Here is a 25,920-nt window from a genome sequence, read left to right on the forward strand (position 1 = left end):
CCTTAAGGGTACATCTTGCAAAACTTTCGTTCAGTATGACAGCCAGGATATTGACATTGGTACAATCAAGCTACACATAAATAATCTGTCCATCACCACAATGATCTTTCACATTGTCCTTTCATAGTTTCAACATAATAATGATAAGTGATTGTATCCACAAAATGAGTTTATTAGGTGAGTGCTGTGGCATAGTAGGTAAAGCTGCTGCTGCCTGTGAGGCCAGCATCACATATGTGCACTGGTTCAATTCCCAGCTGCTGCACTTCTGATCCAGCTCCCTGCTAATCTGGAAAAGCAGCGGAAGATAACCCAAGTGCTTGAGCCCCTGCACCCACTGGGAAACCTGGAGGAAGCTCCTGGCTTCAGCCTGGCCCAGCCCCAGCCTTTGTGGCCATTTGGGGCCTGAACCAGCAGATGAAAGAATTCTCTGTTTCTTCTTCTTTCTCTTACTCTCTGTCTCTGTCTCTCTTATTCTGCCTTGCAAATAAATAAAATAAATCTTTAAAAAGAATGAGTTTGCCATTTATTTTGGTAGTACCAGAAATTGTACAACACAACAGGAAGAATATTATGAATGTCAGAAAAATGCTTAAAAAGACTCAAAAAGAAAGAAATGGTAATAATATCATTATATATTAAACATTTAAATAATGTTTGCACAAAAATTCCTAAAAACATGGACAATGATTTTGAGTAGACATACTCAAATGTGAAGAAATGCTTTCATGCAATTTTAAAAAATATAGTCATGTATTCACACAGTTTGTTACTATGGAAGCGCATGTGATGTCATAAATGTAACATTCTAATGTAAAGCCAGACTGAGAAGGGAAGCAACGGGAAATGGAGCTGGGGAGATGAAAACCTGCATAACAACAAAAGAAGTTCAACAGATAAAGAAATGAGTCAAACATCTCTGAAACAGAAAAAGAAGGTGAGTGAAGGGAGCTTAAGAAATATAATTATCAATCAATCCTTTGCCTCTGTGAGTGCCCTACAATGATGAAATAATTTCAGAAAATGGCTACATGTAGAAAAGGGAATGAGGGGAAGGAAAGGATGAAAGTAGAGGAAAAGGAGATAAAACATGGGGTGTCAATCCACTTAGCAGTTACTGAGCATATGTTCATATGTTAGTGGTAAGAGACAGAAATACGGTCTTTGTCTTTGACGCATGCATTGCCTAGTAGGAATTAGAATACATAAATAAAGGACAATTAAGTGCTCAGTAAAAGGACGTGCAAAGGACACAGGCAACCCAGAGGAATGTGTAACTCTGGGAACCAGCCCATGACACACTGAGCTGGGTTTTGAAGAACATTAAAAGGAAGAGATTATGAAGTAATAGGAGGGCTATGTAAGTAAATAGAGGTCATTTGGCTTAAGTAAAACATATAGATATGTGGAGGATGAAGCACATGCAAGTTGAGGGTGGTGGGTCAGAGTACACCATGAGGTGTACACCAAGTGAATGAGCCATTTATCCAGGAAGAAAGCACAATTAGATTTATGGTCTCCTAATACTGCTTTAAGTAAATGGAGTTTACAGACCTGTAAGTGGGGAGGATTTGACACCACAGAAACCTGTTCCACAGGCTATACTCCAAGACTACAGGAACAGGATGACCTGAAGCTTGGAACAAGGCCATGGTATAGGAATGGAGAAGAGGCATTGGATTTAAGATGTCTTCTGGAACACAAGTAGAAGGATATTATGGTGGCTCTTAATGGTGGGGAGGAGAGTGGGAGGACTGACGCAAAAAAAAAAAAAAAAAATAGATCTAATTTAACAAGCATACAGCTCAGCTTCGCCATTCTGTGCAGTCATTTCTCGTTCAACTGACATTTGTGTAATTTTTCCTGAAGAGGACATGGAACAGAGATAGTGACAGGAACTACCCTGGGAGACCATGGTCTAACCTAAAAGCTGAGCTTCTTGAACAAATACATAAGATTAGTCTTGATGTCATCGCAGCTATTGAAATAGTATGAAATAGTATAAAGAAGTGTTTCCCCCAATAGTAGAAGACAGCCCATGTCCTTGGGCTCCTGCACCCACGTGGGAGACCCAGAAGAAGCTCCTGGCTCCTGGCTTCGGATCAGCTCAGCTCTGGCCATTGCAGTCATTTGGGGAGTGAACCAACGGAATGGAAGACCTCTCTCTGGCTCTGCCTCTCTCTGTAACTCTGTCTTTCAAATAAATAAAATAATTCTTAAAAAAAAAAAAGAAGTGTTTCCCCCAACTGAAGATGAAACCAGTTATTTGAATAGATTTCCATAAATTGGGCTACCTTCATGTGCTCTCCTACTCAGTTTTCCCTACTAGTCAATAAGAAATCTCTGTTCACTACAGATGCTCTAGGGAATTGATGAGAACAGAGGACATGTCTGCCAGTAGATCTCTATGGAATTATGGCCCTTTTTTTTTTTTCAAATAACATTCATAACACAGAGGCTTAGATCTGGAACTATAATTATTAGGAAATAAAAAAACAGGAAAATATTCAATTCTACATGGCAAAAGAAAAAGTTCCATGAGAAACTATCTACAAACTGCAAAGAAGCAAAGAATAAAAGTTGCTCTGTGTAAGCACCATCAGATTTAAATCCAAATCCTGCTGATCCCTGGAAAAGTCACCCATGGGGTACTCCCATTTAATCATTTTTTATTGATAAATGCCTTATGCCTCAAATATATCAACCCATAAATTTATATTAAAATTTATATAATCCTTACTTATAAAATATGTATTTTTACTCATGCTTGTGAGAACAGGGAACGATAATATCTGTTTATATTTTTTATATTGGCGAAGATAAAGTCAATGTTTTATTTATCCTTTTATCCCTGAACCCAAGGTTTTTAATGCCTCTGAGATTAAAAATTAATAAACATTCCTTGTTTCCATATTAAGAATGAGGCCGGGATGAGGTACTCAAAAGAAAGCCTAGAAGCAGAGAAAAGAAGGGACTCTGAGAAGTCGGGAGTTCGTCTGAATTCTCAGGTGAGTGGGCCTTTATACCACTGATGAAAAAAAACAAAGAGCAGAAAGCACAACGGAAGAGGTTAGCAATCAGGGAAGGTCTGGGAGAGATGACTGAGCAGTCACGATCTGTGTTAAGGGCCGTTAGTCCAATGTCCTCATGAGGAGATTAAGGAAAAACTAGAAGTAGCTGGCCCCTGCCTTCCCCCACAGCCCTCACGTCCCATGTCCATACAGAATACGTGGTGTAGAGACCACAGCAGTCTCCTCTGCTCAGCCCAGTAGAGGAGACTGGCTGTTGTTCAGATCAGGGTGGGAAGGGGAGTCTGGCCATTGCATTGACCACCATTTTCTGCACAATCTTTCAGATGAGGCGTGCATTCAATCCGAATCACTCGCTGAGATGGTGCCCCATGCGTGGTCACTCGTCGTGTAGACGCTGCCTTTATGCAGCTGAGGGAACAGTCCTTCCTAGCCCCTGCCGCACAATCCGTATTTATATTCACATGTGCCTGTTGTGGCAGCAGGGCCAGCAGATCACCATGATCAGGGTGAGCAGAGATCGCACTACTGATTTTGGAGGGGAGCCCCAGGCAGCCGGGTGAGGGGAAGGACGTGAGGACTAGAAACTCTCCACTTGCCCCTCCACAGCCTCCTCTATGTGTTCCTCCTGAGAAGAATGCTTCAGAGCTCTGTGGCCTTCTGTACAGTGCCTTAGAGCCTTACCACACCCTTCCTCAGGGACCAGCTGCCTCACCCCTGCAGTCTGGAAAAAGTGACAGATATTGCTTCTTCATATCTGTTCATAGGTTTATCCTTAAGGGAAGAATTGGAGAAAATGGAGGAAATGTGACCAGCTCTTCTAAGTCCCATGCAAGAAGAGCCATGGGTGACAAAATATGAGCTACTAGATTTGTTTCTTGGTTTCAGATATTTTGCTGGGTGGAACCCCCACTTTGTTGCTTCTCACAGAGTTTAGGATTTGGGCCAGAGACAGAATAACACAGGAGGGCTTAGATTGAAATAAGGGCCACAGAGGCCAGGGGGCTTTGTGGCTTGGCATAGCTGTTCTGTAGGCACAAGCGTAGGAGTGGGCGCTGGGGTTTTACACCATGGGCTGTCTTCTGTCCTCCGCAGGGATCCCAAGAATTGCCAGTGACAAACACAGACTCTCGAGGGAATCTCGTGCGAGGTCAATGGTCTCGAACATCACGGAGCCCCTCCACCAGGGCTCCATCAGCAGATGAGCCCAGAAGCAGGAACACCAGTATTAAGGTATGGCTGGAGATGAAAAAGGGGAGGAGGTGACAGATAATGCCAACCATGTTAGTTAGCATTCATTAATGCTTTCTACACGTCCTGCATATCCTATGCACTTTCTATGCTGGAGCTAGTTTTGCTCTCACAAGAACTCCCTATAAGTCTCATTTTACCACTGAGAAAACTGAAGCCCAGAGAAACATGCCTCAGCCACATTAATACAAGATAGAGTCTAAGATTAATCTCAGGATCCCTTGCTCTAGAGACTGCACAAGGCCTCCTCCCTCCTTTCCTTCCTTCCTTCCAACTTCCTTCCTTCTTTCTTTCTTCCCTTCCCTCCTTCCTTCCTTCCACAAATATTTATTGAGTACCCCTGACACTCAGAAGAGGTAACAAAAAAGTCATGAAAAGAGAGAAGTTGAAGAGTATTACATTCTGTGTGTTTGGAGTCCTTAACTAGGCTTGGTCCTATTAAATATATATTGAAAATAAGGTTTTGGATGCAGAGAGAATGATACAGACCCAGCCAACAAGAGAGCCACGTATTTCTGTCAGGTTTAGCTCAATAATCTCATCAAGAACACCCTTTGGAGTCACATATGAAAGAGTCACACACATACAAAAAAATGAAACAATAAGGGATGCTTCACTCACTCATGCAAGTAAAGGGGTACCTTCTGGGAAGGGCTCCTATCTACCAGAAAGGTGACCTCTGCAGTGGGGCGCCCGCTGGCCCTGGAGGCACTAAAGCTTTCCACACTCAGGTCTCCAGGCTGGGCCCTTCTCAGCCATCACTGCAAACAGGGGGAGAGAGAGGACCCCAGCAAGCTGTGTAGCGCCCTGAGAACCTCAGGCTGTTTGCTCATGCAGTTATTGGAGAGGTGGCCGGGGGGCCAGCAGGTCCATGACTCAGCCCTCTGACCTACCTGGAGGCCTCTGACTGGGCAGGCAGGTGGCAGGCAAGCGGCAGAATTTTGCAAACGATGTCCCAGCTGCCTTGGGGTGAGGAACAGAGTCTGAGTCCTGTCCACTCAAAACCAAACAAACAAAAACGTGTGATCTGCTGCTGGGAGAACTGGCGGCGAAATGAAAGCAGGCAGCCTGTAGCTGACAGAAATCCCAAGCGCCCAGAACCTAACATGCCTGACCCCCCTCAGGATCCACCAGAGGGCTAGGGCAGGGACAGCGCCTGCAGGGCAGCTGGGCAGAGATGGGGGCGGGAGCACCCCCAGCGAGAGGGCTCCAGTTCAGCTCCGGCTCTCTTGCTGTAGCTCCCCAACAGCTCCACCACCTCCCGGACCTCGTCCACCTCCCCCAGCCAACATGAGGCGTCGCCGCCGCGGCCGCAGCCATCCGCACACCAGTCGCAGTCACGGCCTAACACGCCGCCGCGTTCCTCCAACGCGCGCGACTTGCGGCAGCCCACGCCCCCGGAGACCCAGCCCAGCAGCAGGCGCAACACCAAGACCTACGACACTCCGGAGCCCTGGAATCAAGGCCTGGGGCGCGAAGTCCGCGAGTCCCGGGAATACGGGCGCACCTGCGACGACACGCGCTTGCGCTCGCAGTCGCGGGAGTGGAAGTCGTACGGCCAGCGCCGCGTGCTCTACCCCGCCTCCATGCAGCTGGACAGCGACTGTCTGTCCGAAATGCAGCAGGCGCGGCAGCAGGAGGAAGACGACGACGAGGAAGCCTACTGGTCATCCGTGAGGACGCTGTATGAGAAGATCCCCAGCTGCTCGCGCCCCCGGCCGGTGAGCGCCGCAGCCCCTCCCCAAGCCAGGGGAGTCCTGACCCCGGCTGTCCCCTTCCTGTTTGTGTTACTGTCCGCCCGTTCTTCCCTTTCTGCAGCCCAAACCCAAGAACGCCATCACCATCGCCGTCTCATCCCGGGCGCTCTTCAACATGGTGGACGACCTCAAAATCTACGAGGAAGAGGGCCTGGAAAAGTACATGGAGTACCAGCTCACCAACGAGAACGTCATCCTGACGCCGGGGCCCGCCTTCCGCTTCGTCAAGGTACTCGGCAAGCTGTCCACTGGCCTCCAGCTGCCCTGGTGTTCCTGCACTGCCCTTGTCCCCGTCGCCCCTTCTGGTTCGCCAGGCCACTCTGCGCTTCTGCAGAGGCATCTGCACTGTGGAAGGCGCCAGGGCTCGCAGCCCAGCATGTGGGTGCTGGGCCTCCCTCCCCGAAGTCCTAATCATAACCCCTCTAGCAGCAGCCTTTGCGCCCTCGCTAAGAGTGCTAAGAAGCAGTGTTGAGTTTACAAGCCTGAGGAGAACTAGAACACCTTATTAAAATGTGATAGAATTCACTTGATCTGCTTGGCCCCAAACATAGCATAAAAGGAAAATCTAGATGCTCCCTGCACTTAGGGACGTGAATGCACCAAGAAATATATCGCATTTAACCCTGATCCCCCACATAACTCATACAAACATTACACAATAGCATCTTCACCGTGCACACAAGTGACACCGCTACAAGCTGTGGGCTGAAAGTGCTTATGGAATATGGTAGAAGCAAGGGAGGAAACCAGCTCTAAAGAACCATTTTTAAAAACAGTGTGCCCTTCCGCATCATCTGCACTTAGCACTGAAACGGTTCAGAGGTGATTAGCCCAGCATCTGAGCAAGTATGACAGGTAAACTCCTGAAGCAATCCTTATTTTTCTTTTTTTGAATGGAGATTTCTTCACTTCTTTGACAGAGTGACACAGAGAGAAAGGGAGAGACAGAGAAAGATCTTCCATCCACAAGTTTTCTCCCCAAATGGCTAGGTGGGTCCAGGCTGAAGGCAGGCACCAGAAACTACACTGGGGTCTTCCATGTGGATGGCAGGGACCCAAGTACTTGGACCATCCTCCTCTGCTTTCCCAGGCACATTAGCCAGAGTCAGATCAGAAGTAGAACAGCTGGACTCCAACCAGTGCTCAAATATGGGATGCCGGCATTTTAAGTGGTGACTTACCCTGCTGTGTCACATACTGGCCACAACATTCCTTATTTTTCAGAACAAAAAAGTATTAGATTATCAAGAAAGGCAGATTTTACAAATCAAGACATAGACAAAATAGATTAAAGGGTTAGGCTGATCTTTCTACTTCTCCCCTAGAGAGAATTCTAGTAAATCAAGTGTTGTCATAATTTTCAACATTCTCCATGCATTCAATGCACATTAGCTGAGGTTCCAGGCATGTAAGGCTACAAATACAGAAATGAATGGCATAACTCTGCCTTAAAGGAGCCATCACCCTCAGTGAGGCATCTCTAGAGCTTGAATTTGACCATGATGAGATGCTTTTTCTCAGCCTCCCACTGCCCACTTTGCCTGCCCCTCTTCACACACCATGTTTGTAACCTGCAGGCGCTGCAGCATGTCAATTCTCGGCTCCGGGATCTGTATCCTGATGAACAGGACTTATTTGATATTGTACTGATGACTAATAACCATGCCCAAGTGGGAGTGCGGCTTATAAACAGCGTCAATCACTACGGTAAGTAAAATAAATACCATGTGGAAGGCCAGCTCACAGCTCTGCAAGAGCGAAGCCATACTATTTGGCTAACTGTGGCCGACCCATTGCAGCGTCTTTGATACTGACACCCCCTTCTGCGCGAGGAATGTTTATTTGCCTATGTCAGAACAAGAGAGGCCATGTTCATTTTTAACTTCAGCGCAGAGTTGGGCTCAAAGCTCTGGACTTAACTTGTCAAGTGTGAATTTCAAAGTCTTAATCCCAGGTCCTGCAATGTATTTCTCTGTTTTATGTTTTTCACTTCTTAACTTGACTTCAAGGAGCCGTCAAGGCAAAGGCTTTCTCTGTGTGATCAAACTTCTCATTCACCACAGATCCAAGTTAACGTTTAAAGGTTTCACCTCTCCTTCCCTCTCTTAAAATCTGATTCTTCCAGTCTGTTCCCCAACCCACACACACACACACACACACACACACATCAAATACACACTCATGCTAGCAAGATTGTCTTTATTCCTTTACAGGGAAAGTGTGACTGATTCTTGTCTCTTTAGAGCTTTTCATCAGTGTATTGGGACTTGAAGAGAAAGTCCCCATTTTCCCTATTACAGAATTATCTGACATCTTAATCAAGGCACCTTTGATTTGTTCTCTAAGTTATACACCCAGTTTCATAAATATGTCAAGTCAAAATAAGGTTTAAATTGGGCCTATTCGGTGATTGCTGACGTCATAAATAAGAGTGCCAACTGTTAAATCAACAGCGGGAGTCACTGGGTACATGCTCCCCACGTAGGATCTCTGTCCTTAATGTGTTTTACTATGAAACTTAAAGACAACACTACTAGTTGAACAATACCCTATACCTTGTGCGGTTGTGTGAGTGCAGCCTGTTGAAATCCTTGCTTAGTGTATGCTAAGTTGATCTTCTGTATATGAAGGTAATTGAAAATGAAACTCAATGAAGGGCAGGATGGGAGAGGGTGTGGGAGAGGGGAGGGCTGCGGGAGGGAGGGAGGTTGGAGCGGGGGGAGGAAGCCACAATAATACAAAAGTTGCACTTTGTAAATTCACATTTATTAAATAAAAAATGGGCCTATTTAAATTCTAGGCTTACACTGGGCCTGTTTATTAGTAATCAAGATATATTACAAACAAGGAGTTTTAATTACATGATCCTAATTATAAAGCTAGTAATTTACTTAAAAATGCAGCCCTCATAGTTTTATGAACTGAAGAGAGAAAACATACGTAAGAAGGTTTAGCATAAATAAGTGGCATATGGTAATCATTCAATAAAAGAAAGCTACTATTTTTACACTTCTGATCTTATTTTATTTAGTAGATGATTTAAGTCTCTCTGTCCCTCACCACACTGAGTCCATCAAGGCTGGACAGCTAGGAATCACAGTTATTTACCAGTGAATTCTGCTGGTGAACTGAATGAGCTCAGCCTCTCATTGGAGCCTTGTTTATGGAATAACAACCGTGCACTCATAAGTTAGTTATTTCCCTTCTCTTGTACTGAAAGCCTCTCTTTTTGTTAAGGTCTTTATTATACAAAAATCGTTTTACATATGTGGCTACTCAGTGACCTATGATCTCCTTGAGAGGAAGGATGGTGTTTTAATCATCTCTGAAGCCCTACTGTCACCATACAATTTCTGGGTCATTAAATCCCTATTTAAGCATTCACAGAATTCACTTTTGTGCCACTTAGGCCCAATATTGGCTTAAGTGAAAAAAGTAAATGCATTTTGTTAACACTGCCCCAACTGTTGATGGAACCCACACACTCTCTTGGTTCATATTGATGATAAGCAACTGACAAAGGTTGTTAATTCTGCTTCATATCTAGTACAGTTATTAAGTTATCATATATTATACCTGCAAAAAATTTTAATAGCTATATGTTTTACTATATGCATGATGTTAGACTTTTTATAACTATTCCCACAATGTTGAATGAGTTTTGCTTTACTCAAACTCTGGATTGAGCTGTTTCTATAGAAATCAAAAGTCAAATTATTCCTTTAGGATAAATATCTTAAAGGGAAAAATGGGTTGAAAAGTATAAACCCACTAAAAGTTCTTGATACATTCTGTCAGCTACTTTTTAGAAGCTTGTGCCAATTTATGCTTTCATCCATAGCATATGATGTGTGTGGGGGGGAGGGTTGGGGAGCAGACTGGAAGAATCAGATTTTAAGAGAGGGAAGGAGAGGTGAAACCTTTAAACGTTAACTTGGATCTGTGGTGAACGAGAAGTTTGATCACACAGAGAAAGCCTTTGCCTTGACGGCTCCTTGAAGTCAAGTTAAGAAGTGAAAAACATAAAACAGAGAAATACATAGCATATCCATAGCATAGTGTACATATTTTACACTTTTCTCCAAAAGCCAATGTATGTGTGTTTTTTAAACTGGTACTTATTTGAAACACATTTAATGATATATTATTTTTCATTCTGCGAATGCTTCCATTAACATTTCAATCAGGAACGAATGACAACTTTGGGTATTTTGTTGCTTTTTAAAAAAAATAGTTTAACTCCAATACAACTGGTTATTACTAATGTGTTATTATTGAAACAAAAGCAGAAGTAGTACTTAAACTAGAGCCACACCTTAATTAGCTCTTACAACAAGAGGTTATAGTTTAAGGAAAAGACAGTTGTTCTGATGTAGACAAGAGTCAGATACTTGGAAGTCTATCTTATGCTTGTGCACGTTTTTATGCCTTCCTTTTATGTGGTGAGGATACTAATGCCTGCCTTAGGGGACAACACAGTTGTGAAGCAGGTTAAGCCACCACTTGGGAAATGGACATCCCATATCAGAGAGCCATATTGAGCCCTGGCTGCTCTTTTTCTGATCTCACTCCCTGATAATGCACCTGCAAAGTCAGCAGACAATGGCCCAAGTATTTAGGTACCTGCCACTCATGTGGGAGATACAGATGAAGTTCCTGGCTCTCTGGCCCATTGCTGGCTATTGCAGTCATTTGAGGAGTTAACAGCAGATGGAAGATTTGCTCTCTCTCTCTATCTCCCTCAAATTATTTAAAATAGCAGCTTTAATTCTTGTGAGAGCAAATTGGCAAGGTCTATGTTGGTCTATGCTAATGCACCAAGCACAGCCACTGTTACACAAAACAGCTGAAAATGTTTTCAATATCAGTACTATGAAAGTAGTTCTAAAACTTCAGTGATTTCTATGATAGCTGTCGCTTGCATTTACAAATTGACTCATTTATTACTAATGCAACTTTCACTTGTATTTTCAGTGCTTAGTCTTTAGTCTTGACTATAACAAACTCTTTCTTGCCTGTTATTAAATAGGCTTACTAATTGATCGCTTCTGTCTGACTGGTGGAAAAAGTCCCATTGGTTATCTGAAGGCATATCTTACCAACCTGTATCTTTCTTCAGATTCTGAAAAAGTACAAGAAGCAATACAAGAAGGTACTGGTCTGATTTTTGTCCCTCTGGTTAATACAGAAATATGCGCTAATGATTCCTTAAGGGTGGGATCATGTGTTATTATGTGCCTTATGTTCTTGTAGAGTTATCTGCTAAGGTGTTCCCCCCTATTGCAGCCCATAAATTGGCCCTTTAAAACGCTGACCTTTCTGAAGGTAGACATCCTCAGGGATTGTCCTTTGACTTATTTTACATTTCCCATTCATATAGTAACAGAGGCAGTGCAGACAACTGTGTGGTTACAGAGGGGAGTTGAGTCACCAGGTAATAGCTAGAGAGGAAACTCAAGGTCTGGGAGAATATTTTTCTAATGGAAGAAAGCAAATTTCATGACTCTAAGAAGAATATTAATCAGTCTCCATGATCTGTCAGGTATTGCCTCTGCGACAATGTATGACGGAGCCAAAGACATGGCTTACTGTGACACACAGCTCCGGGTGGCCTTTGATGGGGATGCTGTCCTCTTCTCTGATGAGTCTGAACATACTGTGAAGGAGCACGGGCTAGACAAATTCTTTCAACACGAAACTACGTTTGAGAATAAGCCTCTTGCTCAGGTAGGTTCAGTGAACAACAGTTTTGAGTTACATATTTTCTAAAGTATGAGTATAGATATTTGTTCATTGTGATGACTTTTACATTATTTTAGGCAGGCCACTTCTTCTCATTCTCTTATCCTTTACAATTTTCTCTCTTTCTTTGGTGAGATTTTTCTCTTTGCAGCATCTGCTTCTGACTTTTTTTTTTTACATTCTTTTTTCTATCCTTTTGGAAATGTGTCTATGACCTTTCAATCATACAAGTTCACCCACTCTAAATTATAAATAACAGGGGTAATACAGCTTACAAATAAGCCATTACAATATAATAGGTTCTCAAAATAGTAAGATTATTTTCAGTACAGCAGCAAACATTTGTTGAGTCTCTCAGTCCTTTACTTGAAACTCAAGAAAGGCATCACTTAATTAAGAAAATCTGCAAAGCCAAGAGCTTGAACTGAATCAAATAATGAGCCTCAAATAAGCACAGACCATGAACACATAATCAACCTGAAACTAAATATTTAGCTTTTTTGGAAATCATCTATGAGCTGAAGTGCTAAAATTAAGGTGTGAAATACAAAAAATGCACAACTTCTGAAGTAAAAGGAATCTGAAACATCAAAATATTTTCCAAACTGAATATGAACTGATGAATCCTTCAGTTTTAATTTATGGATGTTCCCAAGGAGTTTGTCTTTTTCTGAATTCTTGAACTTAAATTAAGTTTAAATATTATTTTTGCTTACAGTTATAAAACCATGAATAGACTAATTAGAAGCTGAGATGTTTTATCAGTATGTAACCTCATGTCACAGCAAGAAATTTTAAACTATGTGTGTATGTGTGTGTGTTTAGTAAGAACACTTAGTATGGAGTCTACCTAGCTCCCAAGTTTTTAATTGTAGAATACAATAATGTTAACTGTACATACTGTCATATATTACAGATCTCTAGAACTTCCTCATATTAGCAAAATGTCTTTCAGGTTAATATATGTTGTTCCCCAAAACAGAATTCCCTTCTTTTTGGAGGCTATATCATATTGCATCATGTATATATATAACATTTCCTTATTCATTCCTCTGTTGATAAACCTTTGTGTTTTTCCAAAGCTTAGCTAATGTGAACAGAGTTGAAATAAATATGGGAGTGCAGTTATCTCTTTGAGACCCTGATTTCATTTTCTTTAGATATACTCAGTAGTGAGATTGTCACATTATATAGTAGTTTTATTTTTAATTTGTTTATAAAACTCCATTCTGTTTACCATACTGGCTGCACTATTTTACATTCCCACCCACAGTGTATAAGGGTTCCAGTTTCTCCATATCCTTCCTCACATACACTTACTATCTTTTGGTTTTGGTAATAGCCACCTTAACTGTTGATATATATCTCATTATGGTTCAATTTGCATTTCTGATGATTAATGAGATTAGTGATATTCAGCACCTTTTCATATACCTGTTGCATGTTTGCTTATCTTCTTTAGAGAAATAACTCCTCAAGTTCTTTGTCCATTTTTAACTGCATAATTTGTTTTTTGGTTTTGCTTTGGTTTGTTTGCTTTGAAGTTGTAGAGTTCCTTAGATATTTTAGTAATTAATCCCCTATCAGATGTAGCCCTGCAAACATTTTCTTCCATTCTGTATACTGCCTGTTTCCTAAGCCATGCAGAATTTTCTTTTTAAGTTTGATGTAGTCCCACTTGTCTATTTTTGCTCTTTAACAAGTCACCTTTATATCCACTAAACAATTGAAATTGTGAAATTCAAACCTACTTACTACAGGAATGTCCAACAAATTTCTAGTAAGCCTACTTGCTATTAGTATGTAGTCCCTCTGTCAGTGTAAAAAAAATGCTATTTCTTTACATAGGAAGTATAGCTTTTCCATAAAGGTCAGAAGGCTTTGTAAGGTATGTTCCACTGATGAGAAAGAAGTCACAAGGTACGGTTACCTCCTGAAGATAATCAAGTACATTGTTAGCAGCGGTTGTGGTTTGATTATGACAATGTCCCACTTTTCTCAAATGGAGGAAGTCTGAAAATCACCAGAAAACAGGACAGCTGAAGAGAATCTGACATTTTCAGTTCAGCTTATGAGCCTTCAGTATGGCGCAGTGAAAACCAAGCAGTGTCTCCTAATTTGATCTCTACATTTGCCTCAGCAGTCTAGGATAATGGCCTGTGTGTATGTGAGTGTAGGTGTGTTTGTGTTTGAATATGTTGTTGAGGTATAATTTACATAGAGTAAAATCACCAATTTTAGTGGATAGTTGTAAGAATTTCAACAGCATATGCAGTTGTGAAACCACTATCAAAATAAAAGTACTCAACAGTTTAATGAAACCATACAATTCTCCTCTGTGATTCACTGTATTCTCCTATCTCCAGTCCGTGTCAGCCAATAATCAGACCTGCATTCGTATACTTTTATGTTTTGTCTCATGAGTGGAATCATAAGAAACCAATTTTTTTAATTCATTAAGCATTTAAGATTCACCCATGTCATTGCATGTATCAGAGTTTGTTCCTTCTTATTGCTGAATAGTGCTCTATTCTATGGATGTAACATATTTTTGTTACTAATTTGCTTGTTGGAGAACATTTTGGACATTTCTAGTCTTCCCGTTTACAAATGAAGCCACTTTAAATATCTGCATACCAGGTTCTGTATAAACAGATTTCATTTCTCTTGAATAAATACCTTGGAGTGGAATTGCTAGGAAACTTGGGCAGTATATGTTTATAAGATACTGTTAAACTATTTCTCAAAGTGATGATGACAGTTTGCATTGCTAACAGCATTGTATGAGAGATTTTGTTGCTCTACATCTTTGATGTCATTTGGTATTAGCAGTTTCATTTTCTTTTTACTTTGCATTAATTAATGATACATTATATTGAGTATGTTATCCAGTGCTTTTAATCATTATTTATCTTCTCTGGTGGAACATCTTGCTTTTTTAATAAGTTTTTTTTTAATTATTGAGTTTTGAGAGTTAATTGTTCCAGATAATACCTTTTGTCAGATGTGTTTTGCAAATATTCCTCTCATTCTGTGCTTGTCTTTTCATCCTTTTACTATTTTTCAATGTCTTTTAGTAAGAAGAAACAGAAATTTGTTGAAGTCAAATTTATCAACTTGTTCTCTTATGAATTCCACTTTTAATACTATATCTAAGAATTTTTTTCCTAATTCAAAGTCATAAAGAATTGCTTTTATGTTTTATTTCTTGTCTGTGGCTTATACTTTGGATTGCAATATAATTGAGTTAATTTTGTATTTGAACAAAGTGCCTTGGTGTACTTCTTTTCTTTCTGTTTATGGACATCCTAATTGTCCCACCTAAGTTTACTGAAAAGACTGATTTTCTGATATGTACCTGTAATGTAGGTATCCATCCTTTTATTAGTATCATGCACTTCTGATTACTGTAGATTCATAGTGTGTCTTAAGATCAGGTCTCATTAGACCACCAACCTAATATCTTCTAAAACTGTTTCTCTTTTCATATAGATTTAATAAGCAGTTCTGGGGAAAAGTCCTGCTGGAACTTACATTGTAATTGTATTTAATCCATAGCTAAATTTGGGAAGAACAGATATCTTAACAATATTGAATCTTTCAGTCCATGGATGTGTGGTATATTGCTCCATTTATTTAGGTCATTTTTGATTTCTTTCATTAGTGTTTTGTAAGTTTCCAAAGAGAGACACTACATATTTTATAGATTTATAGCTAGACATTTCATATTTTTAAATGTAATACTATAAATTGTACTTCTAAAATCCTTAATGTTGTTTGGGTAGTGCTAATATAAGGAAAAATAGCTGTTTTTCATATACTGAACTTGTACTCTACAAACAATCTTGTTATCCTTAACCACATTTTTATAGATTGAGATTTTCTAAGTAGATGATAATTTTGACTGCAATAAGGACAGTTTTATTCCATGCTCTCTTTTATCTTTCTTGCCTTATAATCTTGTTAGTACATTCAGTACAATGATCAATAACAGATCTGAGTGGACATCCTTGCCTTGTTTCCTGATCTTGTGAGGATATCATTCAGTCTGTCACACTCAAGTATTTTATGTATATATTCATTAAGATGCCCTTTGTATGTTGAAGGAGTTAGTTTCTATACCTGGTTTTTAAGAATTTTTCTAATAAATGGATGTTGAATTTTGACCAGTGCCTTTTTTTGCATCTATTGGGAGAAGCATGTGGTTCCTCATCTTCAGTGGTTGATACGTATATTACATTGGTAGATTTGTTCAATGTTGAAGCAGTTTTGCACTGTTGGTATAAATTCTAGTTTGTCATGTGGCATTATCCTTTTTTATATATTGCTGGATCCAATTTGTTGAAATTTGGAATTTTTTCTTTTGTGCCTTCATGTCTGTGAGGGATATAAGCCAATAGTTTTCTTTTCTTGAAATATCTTAATCTGATTTTGGTAACAGGGTAATGCTAACTTAATAAAATGGGATGCAAACTATTTTAAATGTTTAGCAGAATTTTCCAGAGAAGCCATCTGGGCCTGGATTTTTTGTTGTTGTTGGAAGGTTTTAACTAACAATTCAACTATTTTAATAGCTATCAATCTACTATTTGGATTTCTTCTCTCATTCCTTTCCTCTCTCTGTTTATGAGTTTATATTTTTACTTTTTTAAAGATTATTTATTTCTTTGAAAAGCAGAGTTACGAGAGAGAGAGACAGAGACAGAGAGAAAGAAAGAGAGAGATCTTCCATCCTTTGGTTCACTCCCCAAGTGGCCGCTGGGTAGATCCAAAGCCAAGAGTCAGGAGCTTCTTCTGGGTCTCCTGTATGGGTCCAGGGGCCCAAGCACTTGGGCTATCTTCCGCTGCTTTCCCAGGTACATTAGTAGGAAGCTGAATTGCAAGTAAAGCAGCAGGGACTTGAACTGGCACCTATGTGGGACGCCGGTGCTGCAGGTGGCACTTTTATCCTGTATGCCACAGCACTGGCCTTGGATCATATTTTTCAAGAAATAATTCTAAGGCCGGCGCTGCGGCTCACTAGGCTAATCCTCCGCCTTGCGGCGCCAGCACACCGGGTTCTAGTCACAGTCGGGGCGCTGGATTCTGTCCCGGTTGCCCCTCTTCCAGGCCAGCTCTCTGCTGTGGCCAGGGAGTGCAGTGGAGGATGGCCCAAGTACTTGGGCCCTGCACCCCATGGGAGACCAAGTTAAGTACCTGGCTCCTGCCTTCGGATTGGTGCGGTGCGCTGGCCGTGGCAGCCAATGGAGGGTGAACCAACGGCAAAGGAAGACCTTTCTCTCTTCTCTCTGTCTCTCTCTCACTGTCCACTCTGCCTGTCAAAAAAAAAAAAAAAAAAAAAGAAAGGAAAGGGCAGTGAAAGTATATATAGATGATCCAGACAATGAAGAATGAGCTGAGTGTGCAGCAGTAATTAAATCACAATGTGAATAATTAATAAAAAAAAAAAGAAATCATTCTAATTCATTTAAGCCATTGAATTTATGGACATAAGCTTTTTCACAATACTTTATTATGCTTTTAATATTAATGATGTATCACTACTTTCATTTCTGAGATTAATGATTTTTGTCTTTTTTATTCTTCTTCAGTGTGGACTGAGGTCTATCAATTTTATTTGAACCAGTTGTTCCTAACATTTTTTAATATGGGAGCTAAAGTCGCTGATTGGAGCCTTATCTTCTTCTCTAACATAAGCACTTACTGCTATAAAATTTCCTTTTAACTCCGTGTCCCACAAATTTTGATAAGTGATGGTGCTATTTTCGTTCAATTAAAAAAGATTTTTTTAAGTTTCCCTGTGACTTCCTCTTTGACCCATGCATTATTTAAGAGTAGATTGACTGCCAGTTATTTGGAGTTTTCTTTTATTGAGTCCAAGTTTAACTCTCTTGTGATCAGAAAATAAATTTTGTATTATAACAGCTTAAATTTGTTGGGATGTGTTTTATGCCCAGAATATGATCTGACTTGGTTACTGTGTCATGTGTACTTGAAAAGTATTTATTCTGCCAATGCTGGTGTCAGTGCTCTATAAATGTCAGTTATATTAAGCAAGTTAATTCAAATCATATTGTTTTGATTTTTTATATTGTCAGCAACGTTACTTCTATCTCCTATTGAAAAAGCCATGTTGAAGTTTTCAAGTATAATTAAGGATATTTTGCCTTTCCTTTTCATCAGTTTGCATCACATATTTTGAATATCTGCTGTCAGATACCCAGATACTTAGGAGTATAATACTCTTACTGGTAACTCAGCAATCTCTTTTCAGTATGCAGTAACCCCTGCAGAGACTCATGTAATCACTGCAGCTGTTTGTTGGGTCATTTTTTAAATTTATGTTTGTATACCTGATTTTTCTTATACTCTTAGTTTTAGCCAATTTATGTCTGTACATTTGGCTTTATATTTAACTTATTTTTCTCATAGATATACTTGGTGCTGCCTTTTTATGTAATCCAACAATCCCTGTTTGAATTGCTGTTTATCAAATCATTTAAATTTAATATGATTGATGGTTAGGTTGGATTAAAATCTACTGTCTTCTTATGGTTTTCTATGTATTTCATCTATTGTTATTTTTTTCCATTTTGCCTCTAGATTTATTATGTGTATATTTTAGATTCCATATTATCTCTCTTCCATTTTTTGCTATTTTTGTTACACAAGTATATTTTAATTTTATCTATACTATAAACTCATAATACCTTGCTACTAGTTTTGATTTTGTTAATCTTTAGAGTGAATAAGGATGAGACAAAATTTGTCTTTTATGTTCCTTTTCATTTTAACCATTTTCAGAGATATCCCTTTTATGTTGCAGGTCAAATTTTTTTCCACACTATCATATTCTTTCTGCCAGAGATCTTTAATTACAAATATGTTGGTACTGAGTCCTGTTTTTCTTAGTTGAAAAAGTCCTTTTTCTCTTTATTTTTGAAAAATATTTTCTCTCACTATATTTTTCTCTCAGCACTTTAACAATGTTCTTCTATTGTCTTATGACATGTGTAGATTCTGGGGACAAATGTTTTGAAATTTTTTATCTTTGATCCTCTAACATGTCTATCTTTTTTTTCCAGCTGATTTGAAGATTTTCTGCATTTCTTTGAGTTTTGGCACTTTGGGTATGGTGTGCATGTATGTGACAGCATTTAAACACTGTGTTATTTTTTTTCTATTCTTTTTCTATCTGTGTAATTTCTATTGACCCACCTTGAAGCTTACTGACTACCCTCAGATATGTGGGGTCTATTGACAAAACCATTAAAGGCATTCCTTGTCTATGTACAGCATTTACCTTCAATTATTATTTTTTTCATCTTCTTCACCAAAAAACTAGTCTACCTGTGTATATTATCTGCTCATACTGTAGACTTCTAAAGATATTAACCATGGCTATTTTCAGTTCCTTCCGTTGTCTTCATGACATAAGGGTCATCAACAAATCTATTATTTTAATGTCTCTTGAGAGTAAATGCCATTTTTGTTCTGTTTGCTTTTATTATGGTTTTATAAATACTTAATAGATTGCCAATCACAGTGTGTAGATGTGTAGATCAAAGCTATAGGTTATTATTTTAAATATGTGTAAGTCTCTCTCTTTAGGAAGTACATTTATTTGGTTTTGATAAGCAGTATTTTGCCTGGTAACGAACATTCCTCTTCTTTTACTAGCAACAATTGTGATGGATTGAATCAATCTAATCAAGTGTTGAACGTGTTTTTGTTTTTGTTACTATGGTAATCTTGGCACACAAGCAGCAAACCTTTCTGGTATGAAGCATCTGAGGGTGCAAACTGGTTTATGAGAAGATTTCACTCAGTCTTCCTGCTCCACTTTAAGCTGTAGGCCTTCCCTGTGTGCCTGTGCTTCCGAGGTCTCCACACTCAACCCTGGCAACTGTTGCTTCTCTCTGCCTGTTCTCCTCCTATCTCCCTACAGTTAGAGATGACGCCTTCTCCTGGACCCTGCCTTTCTCACATTGATAGTGGATGTTCAATGATCTGGGTCCATAATACATTTATTTTCACTCTTCTAGGAATATTTTTTTCCTTTCATCTTTCCATGGTAACAGTGGATCTTTCCATATGCTATGGTGGGTTAACAGTCTTGAAACCCTGCTAGCAGTTTAAGCCTTTTATTCCTTAAGGTGTAAGTGACCAAATGGAGTTTTAGTCTTTTGCCACATTGACAGCTGTTCACATCACTCAAAGTTGTACCACAAAGGATGACTTTCTCTTATTTTCTACCTTTCCTGGCATTTTTCTCTTAAGTATCTACTGCAACCCATGGACAAGAGCCTGAAAGATATGGTGTACTTATTGTGCTTATAGAACCCAGGGCTCTTATCATCTCTCTTCAGCCCACACTTTTCCTTTATCAATTTTTCACGTGACTTGAATTGTTCATACTTGCTTGTGCAGTGTCTGGTATTTCTTTTTCCACTGCTGTGCCCAAAGTGTGCCAGGTCTTGCATTCCATTTATCCTTGAAAGATGCCTGTTTTCTTTAGATCACATGCTAATTGGTTGTCCAGTGATCTCATCTTACTGATGATCTCAACAAAAGCTATGATTTTTTCAGATTGTCTGGGTTTTTCTTATTAGAGTGGGAGTAACAGTTTTTCTGGCTTTCTACATCTTAAGGAAATTCCAAATGTTTTAAATCATATGACTCCTTAAAAAGTTATTTTTTAGTAACTTTCCTTACTATTTCTATATTTTATTGATAAATTCTATGCTTGCATGACTCTACAAATATATAAATTATGAGAAGACATAATAAAAACAAATAAAAGAGGATGAGATGGCTGCCTGCTTTGAATAAGGTGAAATAAACTCAGCATTTTCCATTTTTTCCCTTTGGAATTTTTCACAGCAACAAGAACTATGTCTCTCTGTGTTTCAAAGACAAATTGTGACCAAGGTGGCTCCACCAACAACCACCACTCCAACTTTGCTGCTATTGCCAACAAAAACAAAGTTATAGGTTGTTTTTTAAAATATATATATATGCCTCTATCTTTAGGAAGTACACTTATTCAGTTTTGTTGATAAATTCAACCTCAGGGAAAGTAAGACTAAGAAAATGGTAATACAATTCATTTCCAGAAAACAGTTTTCACAACAGCAGAAAAGAAGGGCACATTTGAACTGTGAAAACAAGGCAGTGTTCAGGCATCATCCTTGACTGCCCAGAAACCAGCCAACTGTTCCAATGAAACCAATTTACTTTGGTATGCGTAATACAAAGAGAACCAGCAAAGACAGAACATAAGCAAAGATACGAGGAAAAAAAACAGCAAAAAAAAAAAAAAAAAAAAAGGGAAAGAACAAAATCAGGAACATTATTGCATTTCATAAAGTAGAACTACAATAATCAGGGAAGAGATGATAAAATGTGAAATAGTAGGATGCTGGAAATGAATATGATTAAATACAGATTTTAGAGATAAAAATGACAAATAAATTACAGGTAAAGAAAACCTAACATATGCATAAATGGAAGCCCTGAAGAAATACACTGAAATTATATTGAGCAGGGTGTGGTTACATGCAAACATGAACATTTACATAAAATATAAATCAAGAAAGCACTCCTGAATTACCAGAAGATTTTAGTGCATGTGGCAAATGATGAAAAGATTAAAGGCCCATATTGTGTGATACAGAAATAGAATCAGCATGATCATCACTGTGGCACAGACTAGTGAAATTATTTAACCTCAGGGATGAATAATTTTAGGAGCCGTGTTCATAAAGTCCCTAAGCCGTGTGTGTGTCTGTGTTGGGGACAATATCAAGCTGTTCTTAAGCTGCTCAACAGCAGCACTTGATAGCAAAAGACAGTGGAGTATCACTCATAAAATCTTATGCACAGAAAATGTAAATCATGGATTCCACATCCAGCCAAAAGTTCAGTAAAGAGGAAAACAGCTATACAGGTGATAGCACATTATTTTCCTGGTGATTATTATTTCCATGTGATTTTCATGCAAAAACAAGTATTACAGAACAAATGTGTGTTCTCACAATGAATAAAATCATATATATATATATATATATATATATATAAAACTAATGAAAAATGGAAAGAAATTAGAAAAAGGTCTGTGGAAGAGTAAATATGCTGATATCATCAGTTGCAATAACCAAAGGATAAAATGTAAAGTTGATAAGTAGAAATAGAATTTAGAAATATAAGTGTAAACACTGAGCAATATTAAATAGGAGACCCAAATTAGATAATGAAAAAAATAGGAAATTTTAGACCTAGGATTTTTTAAAAAAATAGAGAGGACTGAGGGTATTATAAGGTTGTGCTTACAAATGAAACCAATCAAAAGAAATAAAGCAAATGCTCTTAAACATCAGAAAACCCACAAATACACATACACACAAAGAATATATGCATTACTGTGTAGCCTGTTAAAGTCTTTAAGCACAGGAAGTGTAAAAAAAATCACAATGTGGAACCAATATTAAGTATATATGTAATATATACATAATATATGTAATAAACCAATACTAAGTATATATGTAATATGGATAAGTATATGGAATAAAAATCTCATCTATTGTTTTAGAAAGTAAGACTTTCAGATTGGATCACAGAGAAAAATCCGATTCTATGTTCTGAGTAAGAGATACAGCTAAAACTAAGTGTTCAGCAAGGTTACTAATGAAAGCAAGTATGAAGAGATACAAGGCAACTGCAAATATAAGACCAGCTTGGATTCAGGTCAAAAAGGTCATTGAATTAGACAAAGAGATATACTTTACACAGTTAAAAGGTGCAATGCACAAAAAGAAAATTTTAAAAATAGTACTTTGTTGACCAACTGGAGTTTATTTAGAGGGATTATCTACCCCAGTTTACTATGCATAGTTTGTATCTGTTGTCCCAGTTAAATCATTTTATAGATGCATTCTCTCATATTCAAAATATCTGGGTTTAGGAGATAAATTATATGGCCATCCTAGGTTTATTCCAGGAATGCGAGGGTGGTTGCACTGTAGGGATTTTCGGCATTGTGCTCTCAGCATTGTGCCTCATACCAGTGCACATCATGTAGCATTTATATTGATACACACATACACACACACACACGAACACACACACACACACTCATGTAAGGCTCTAATTTTTTCAGCGATCACTTCCTCTGGCTTACAGGATCACAGCTGTGACATATGTTCTTTTCACAGGCTCCCTTGAAAGGCTTCCTGGAAGACTTAGGCAGACTGCAAAAGAAGTTTTATGCCAAAGATGAACGGTTACTTTGTCCCATCAGGACCTACCTAGTTACAGCCAGGAGTGCAGCCAGTTCAGGTGCCCGTGTCCTGAAGACACTTCGCCGCTGGGGTCTAGAGATAGACGAAGCTCTTTTCCTTGCCGGAGCCCCCAAAGGTCCCATCTTGGTGAAGATCCGTCCCCACATCTTTTTTGATGACCAAATGTTCCACATTGAAGGGGCACAAAAATGCGGCACCATCGCGGCTCATGTACCTTATGGCATTCATCAAAAATGCAACAATTAGGGATGGGGAGCAGAAATAAAACAGCTGACAGTCTGGTATTACAGATGCTGCTTCTTTTAGATATTTAGGCTAATTGGATAGGTGTTTCAGAAGATTGGACGTCAGAACCTAGCTCCTTTGGAAATGTTTTCTCTTGATATTTTGGAACACATTTGAATTCTCAAGTTACCTTCAAGCTACTTGCCTTTAAGTTGCCAGCGCTGTTGAATTCCACTGCACCTATCTCTATGTAAGTCAAAAGGATGACTCTTTAGGCTTAGTACATGAATGCTTAAATGTTTAAGGGGCTGTTTCAGAAGATTGCAAAGCTTCACAAAACATTGCTCATATTGGGATGCTTATAGATGGAATAAATGGTTACCCATTACCCCTCCAGAACAGGGGTCTTTGAAGGTGAAATGAGTATAACTAAGTACACTCTTGGAACCTACATTTTTTATTGTGTTATTTCTATGACCACCCTTTTAACCACTATAAAATAAGAATGTCACTTCAACTACATGCATATACCAACGTCAACACTGCTCATTCAGAAATAAATCAGCTGGTTGTTCCTGTAGGGTAAATTTCTAAGATGATCTCTAGATAAAACCCCTTAAAGAAGCTTCTTGAAAGTTTATTTCATGGGGGCTGGTGCCACGGCTAAATAGGCTAATCCTCCGCCTGCGGCGCTGGCACACCGGATTCTAGTCCTGGTCGGGGCGCCGGATTCTGTCCCGGTTGCCCCTCTTCCAGGCCAGCTCTCTGCTGTGGCCAGGGAGTGCAGTGGAGGATGGCCCAAGTGCTTGGGTCTGCATCCACATGGAAGGCCAGGAGAAGCACCTGGCTCCTGGCTTCAGATCAGCGCAATATGCCAGCCGCAGCGGCCCTTGGAGGGTGAACCAACGGCAAAGGAAGACCTTTCTCTCTGTCTGTCTCTCTCACTGTCCACTCTGCCTGTCAAAAAAAAAATAAAAATTTTTTAAAAAATAAAGTTTATTTCATGGGGTAATTGCCGCTGGTCCATAGAGCTTTGTATTTGAAATCTCTGGCCTTGAGCAAATCAGGTAGACCCAATGATTGTATGGAAGGAAGAATAAAACCCCCAAAAATTCTTGGCTACTATTCCAAAACATGACATGAAGTGGAAGTGTATGATTTTGGCCATTCACTGTTCATTGTTATCCTCTTGTGATTTTTTTTCAACCAAAATTGTTTGTTAACTACAGTACACCATGTTGGGTACTGTAGTACTGAGCTGGTCATTTTCACGTTACCTCATTTTCTTATCATATTAAATGTTTGTGACATACATATCATTATTACCTTCCATTTTATCAAATGAGAATCATAAGACTCAAAAATACTATAAATCTTGTCCAAGAAAGTAGAGGTTATAAGGATGGATTCAAGTTTCGATCTACTTGAACAGCTATGTTCAACTTTCTGTCTGGTATACAACCTTCCGAATAGTTATTACTGATTCCGTGGCCATTGGGCCCATCCAGAACAGAGCCATCATTCCATTAAGCTCCATGCATAAGCTACACAGCAATTAGACAGCAGATCTAAGGACTCCTCCCCTCCTCTCTTTCTCACTCTTGCCTGCTCTGTCTACTTCCTCCTCCATGTCTGCCCCACCTGCACCTACATAGCCATCCTTGGCTGAGGTTGAGAGAAGACCATGACTCATGTACATCTTTTGAAGGAAGCCAAAGCAAAAATCATCAGTCTAGACACTTGTGGAATGTCTACTGTTTCAGGAATTCTCCCATGTGTGAGGAACACAGGACTCAGATATGACCCCACTCTTAGGAAATTTAAAACCTTAATAATCTGGTAGAGGAAATCCAGTGTGCTAACCCAAATACCCAACACTAGAGGGCTGTTTGTCTTCAGTGCCACACTGAGGAAGGAATGGTTGGTGTGGGTTGGAAGTGGTCAGGAAAGAGACCGGAAGCAGAGCTTTGAAAGATGTGCTGGGTGTGCAGAAAGGCAGAGAAAGAGGAAACAGATGGGCTTGGAGCTCACCATGCAGTAAAGATCCACCTTTCCTAATTCCTGTTCCTGTTGACTTGTCTACTCCCCAGGGACAGTGCTGTTTCCCACCTCTGCGCTCCATTCTCAATACTCAGGAGAAACCTTCTATGGCAGTCAACCGCTATCTCGTTATTACCGCCGCTCACAGCTGTGTATTATACATATCCCTTCCCCAATGTTGGGAGTGGAGGGTGGTTTATCAAAATCATCTGGGGGTTTTATCTCAAACTACCCATGTTGTGTCTCGCTTTTCCAGTTGTCCAGAAGAATCTGGGATGGGTGGGAGGTGGCAGCAGGAGATCCCTGCAACCATAGAGTAAGCACCCTGAGGGCAGAAACTGCATCCAATTTCTTCGACTCTCACAGAGTATAAATAGGGCCTGGCATATATCCATAAATCTGGTAGGTTAGTGGATGAGCGAATGAGGTCAATAAGATGAGCTGGGCCTAAGGCCATGAGCCTCAAGAGGAGTGTCTGTGGCACCGACCTGTGACACTCAGGAAGCCTGTCTACAGTGCACAAGGCACTCTGCCCTCCCCTGCTACATGGAATAGTCCCGTGAGGACGTCACCGTC

At 39.7% G+C, this 25,920-nt stretch overlaps 1 protein-coding gene across 2 annotated transcripts; it reads left to right on the forward strand.

Moving 5' to 3' along the window:
- Positions 1-778: 778 nt before the first annotated feature.
- NT5C1B (5'-nucleotidase, cytosolic IB) lies at positions 779-23,363 on the forward strand. Of its 2 annotated transcripts, XM_002710043.4 has the most exons (10): positions 779-937; positions 2,919-3,008; positions 3,356-3,538; positions 4,125-4,262; positions 5,519-6,001; positions 6,099-6,266; positions 7,615-7,744; positions 11,067-11,189; positions 11,580-11,764; positions 22,993-23,363. In XM_002710043.4, exons 1-10 carry the CDS (start codon positions 905-907, stop codon positions 23,323-23,325), a joined length of 1,866 nt encoding a protein of 621 aa, XP_002710089.2. In that variant the 5' UTR covers positions 779-904; the 3' UTR covers positions 23,326-23,363. The 2 variants fall into 2 exon arrangements, with proteins under 2 accessions (XP_002710089.2, XP_002710090.2); XM_002710044.4 differs by lacking the exon at positions 3,356-3,538.
- Positions 23,364-25,920: the final 2,557 nt, after the last annotated feature.

This window comes from Oryctolagus cuniculus, chromosome 2 (genome assembly GCF_964237555.1).
Source record: "Oryctolagus cuniculus chromosome 2, mOryCun1.1, whole genome shotgun sequence".
NCBI lineage: Eukaryota > Metazoa > Chordata > Mammalia > Lagomorpha > Leporidae > Oryctolagus > Oryctolagus cuniculus.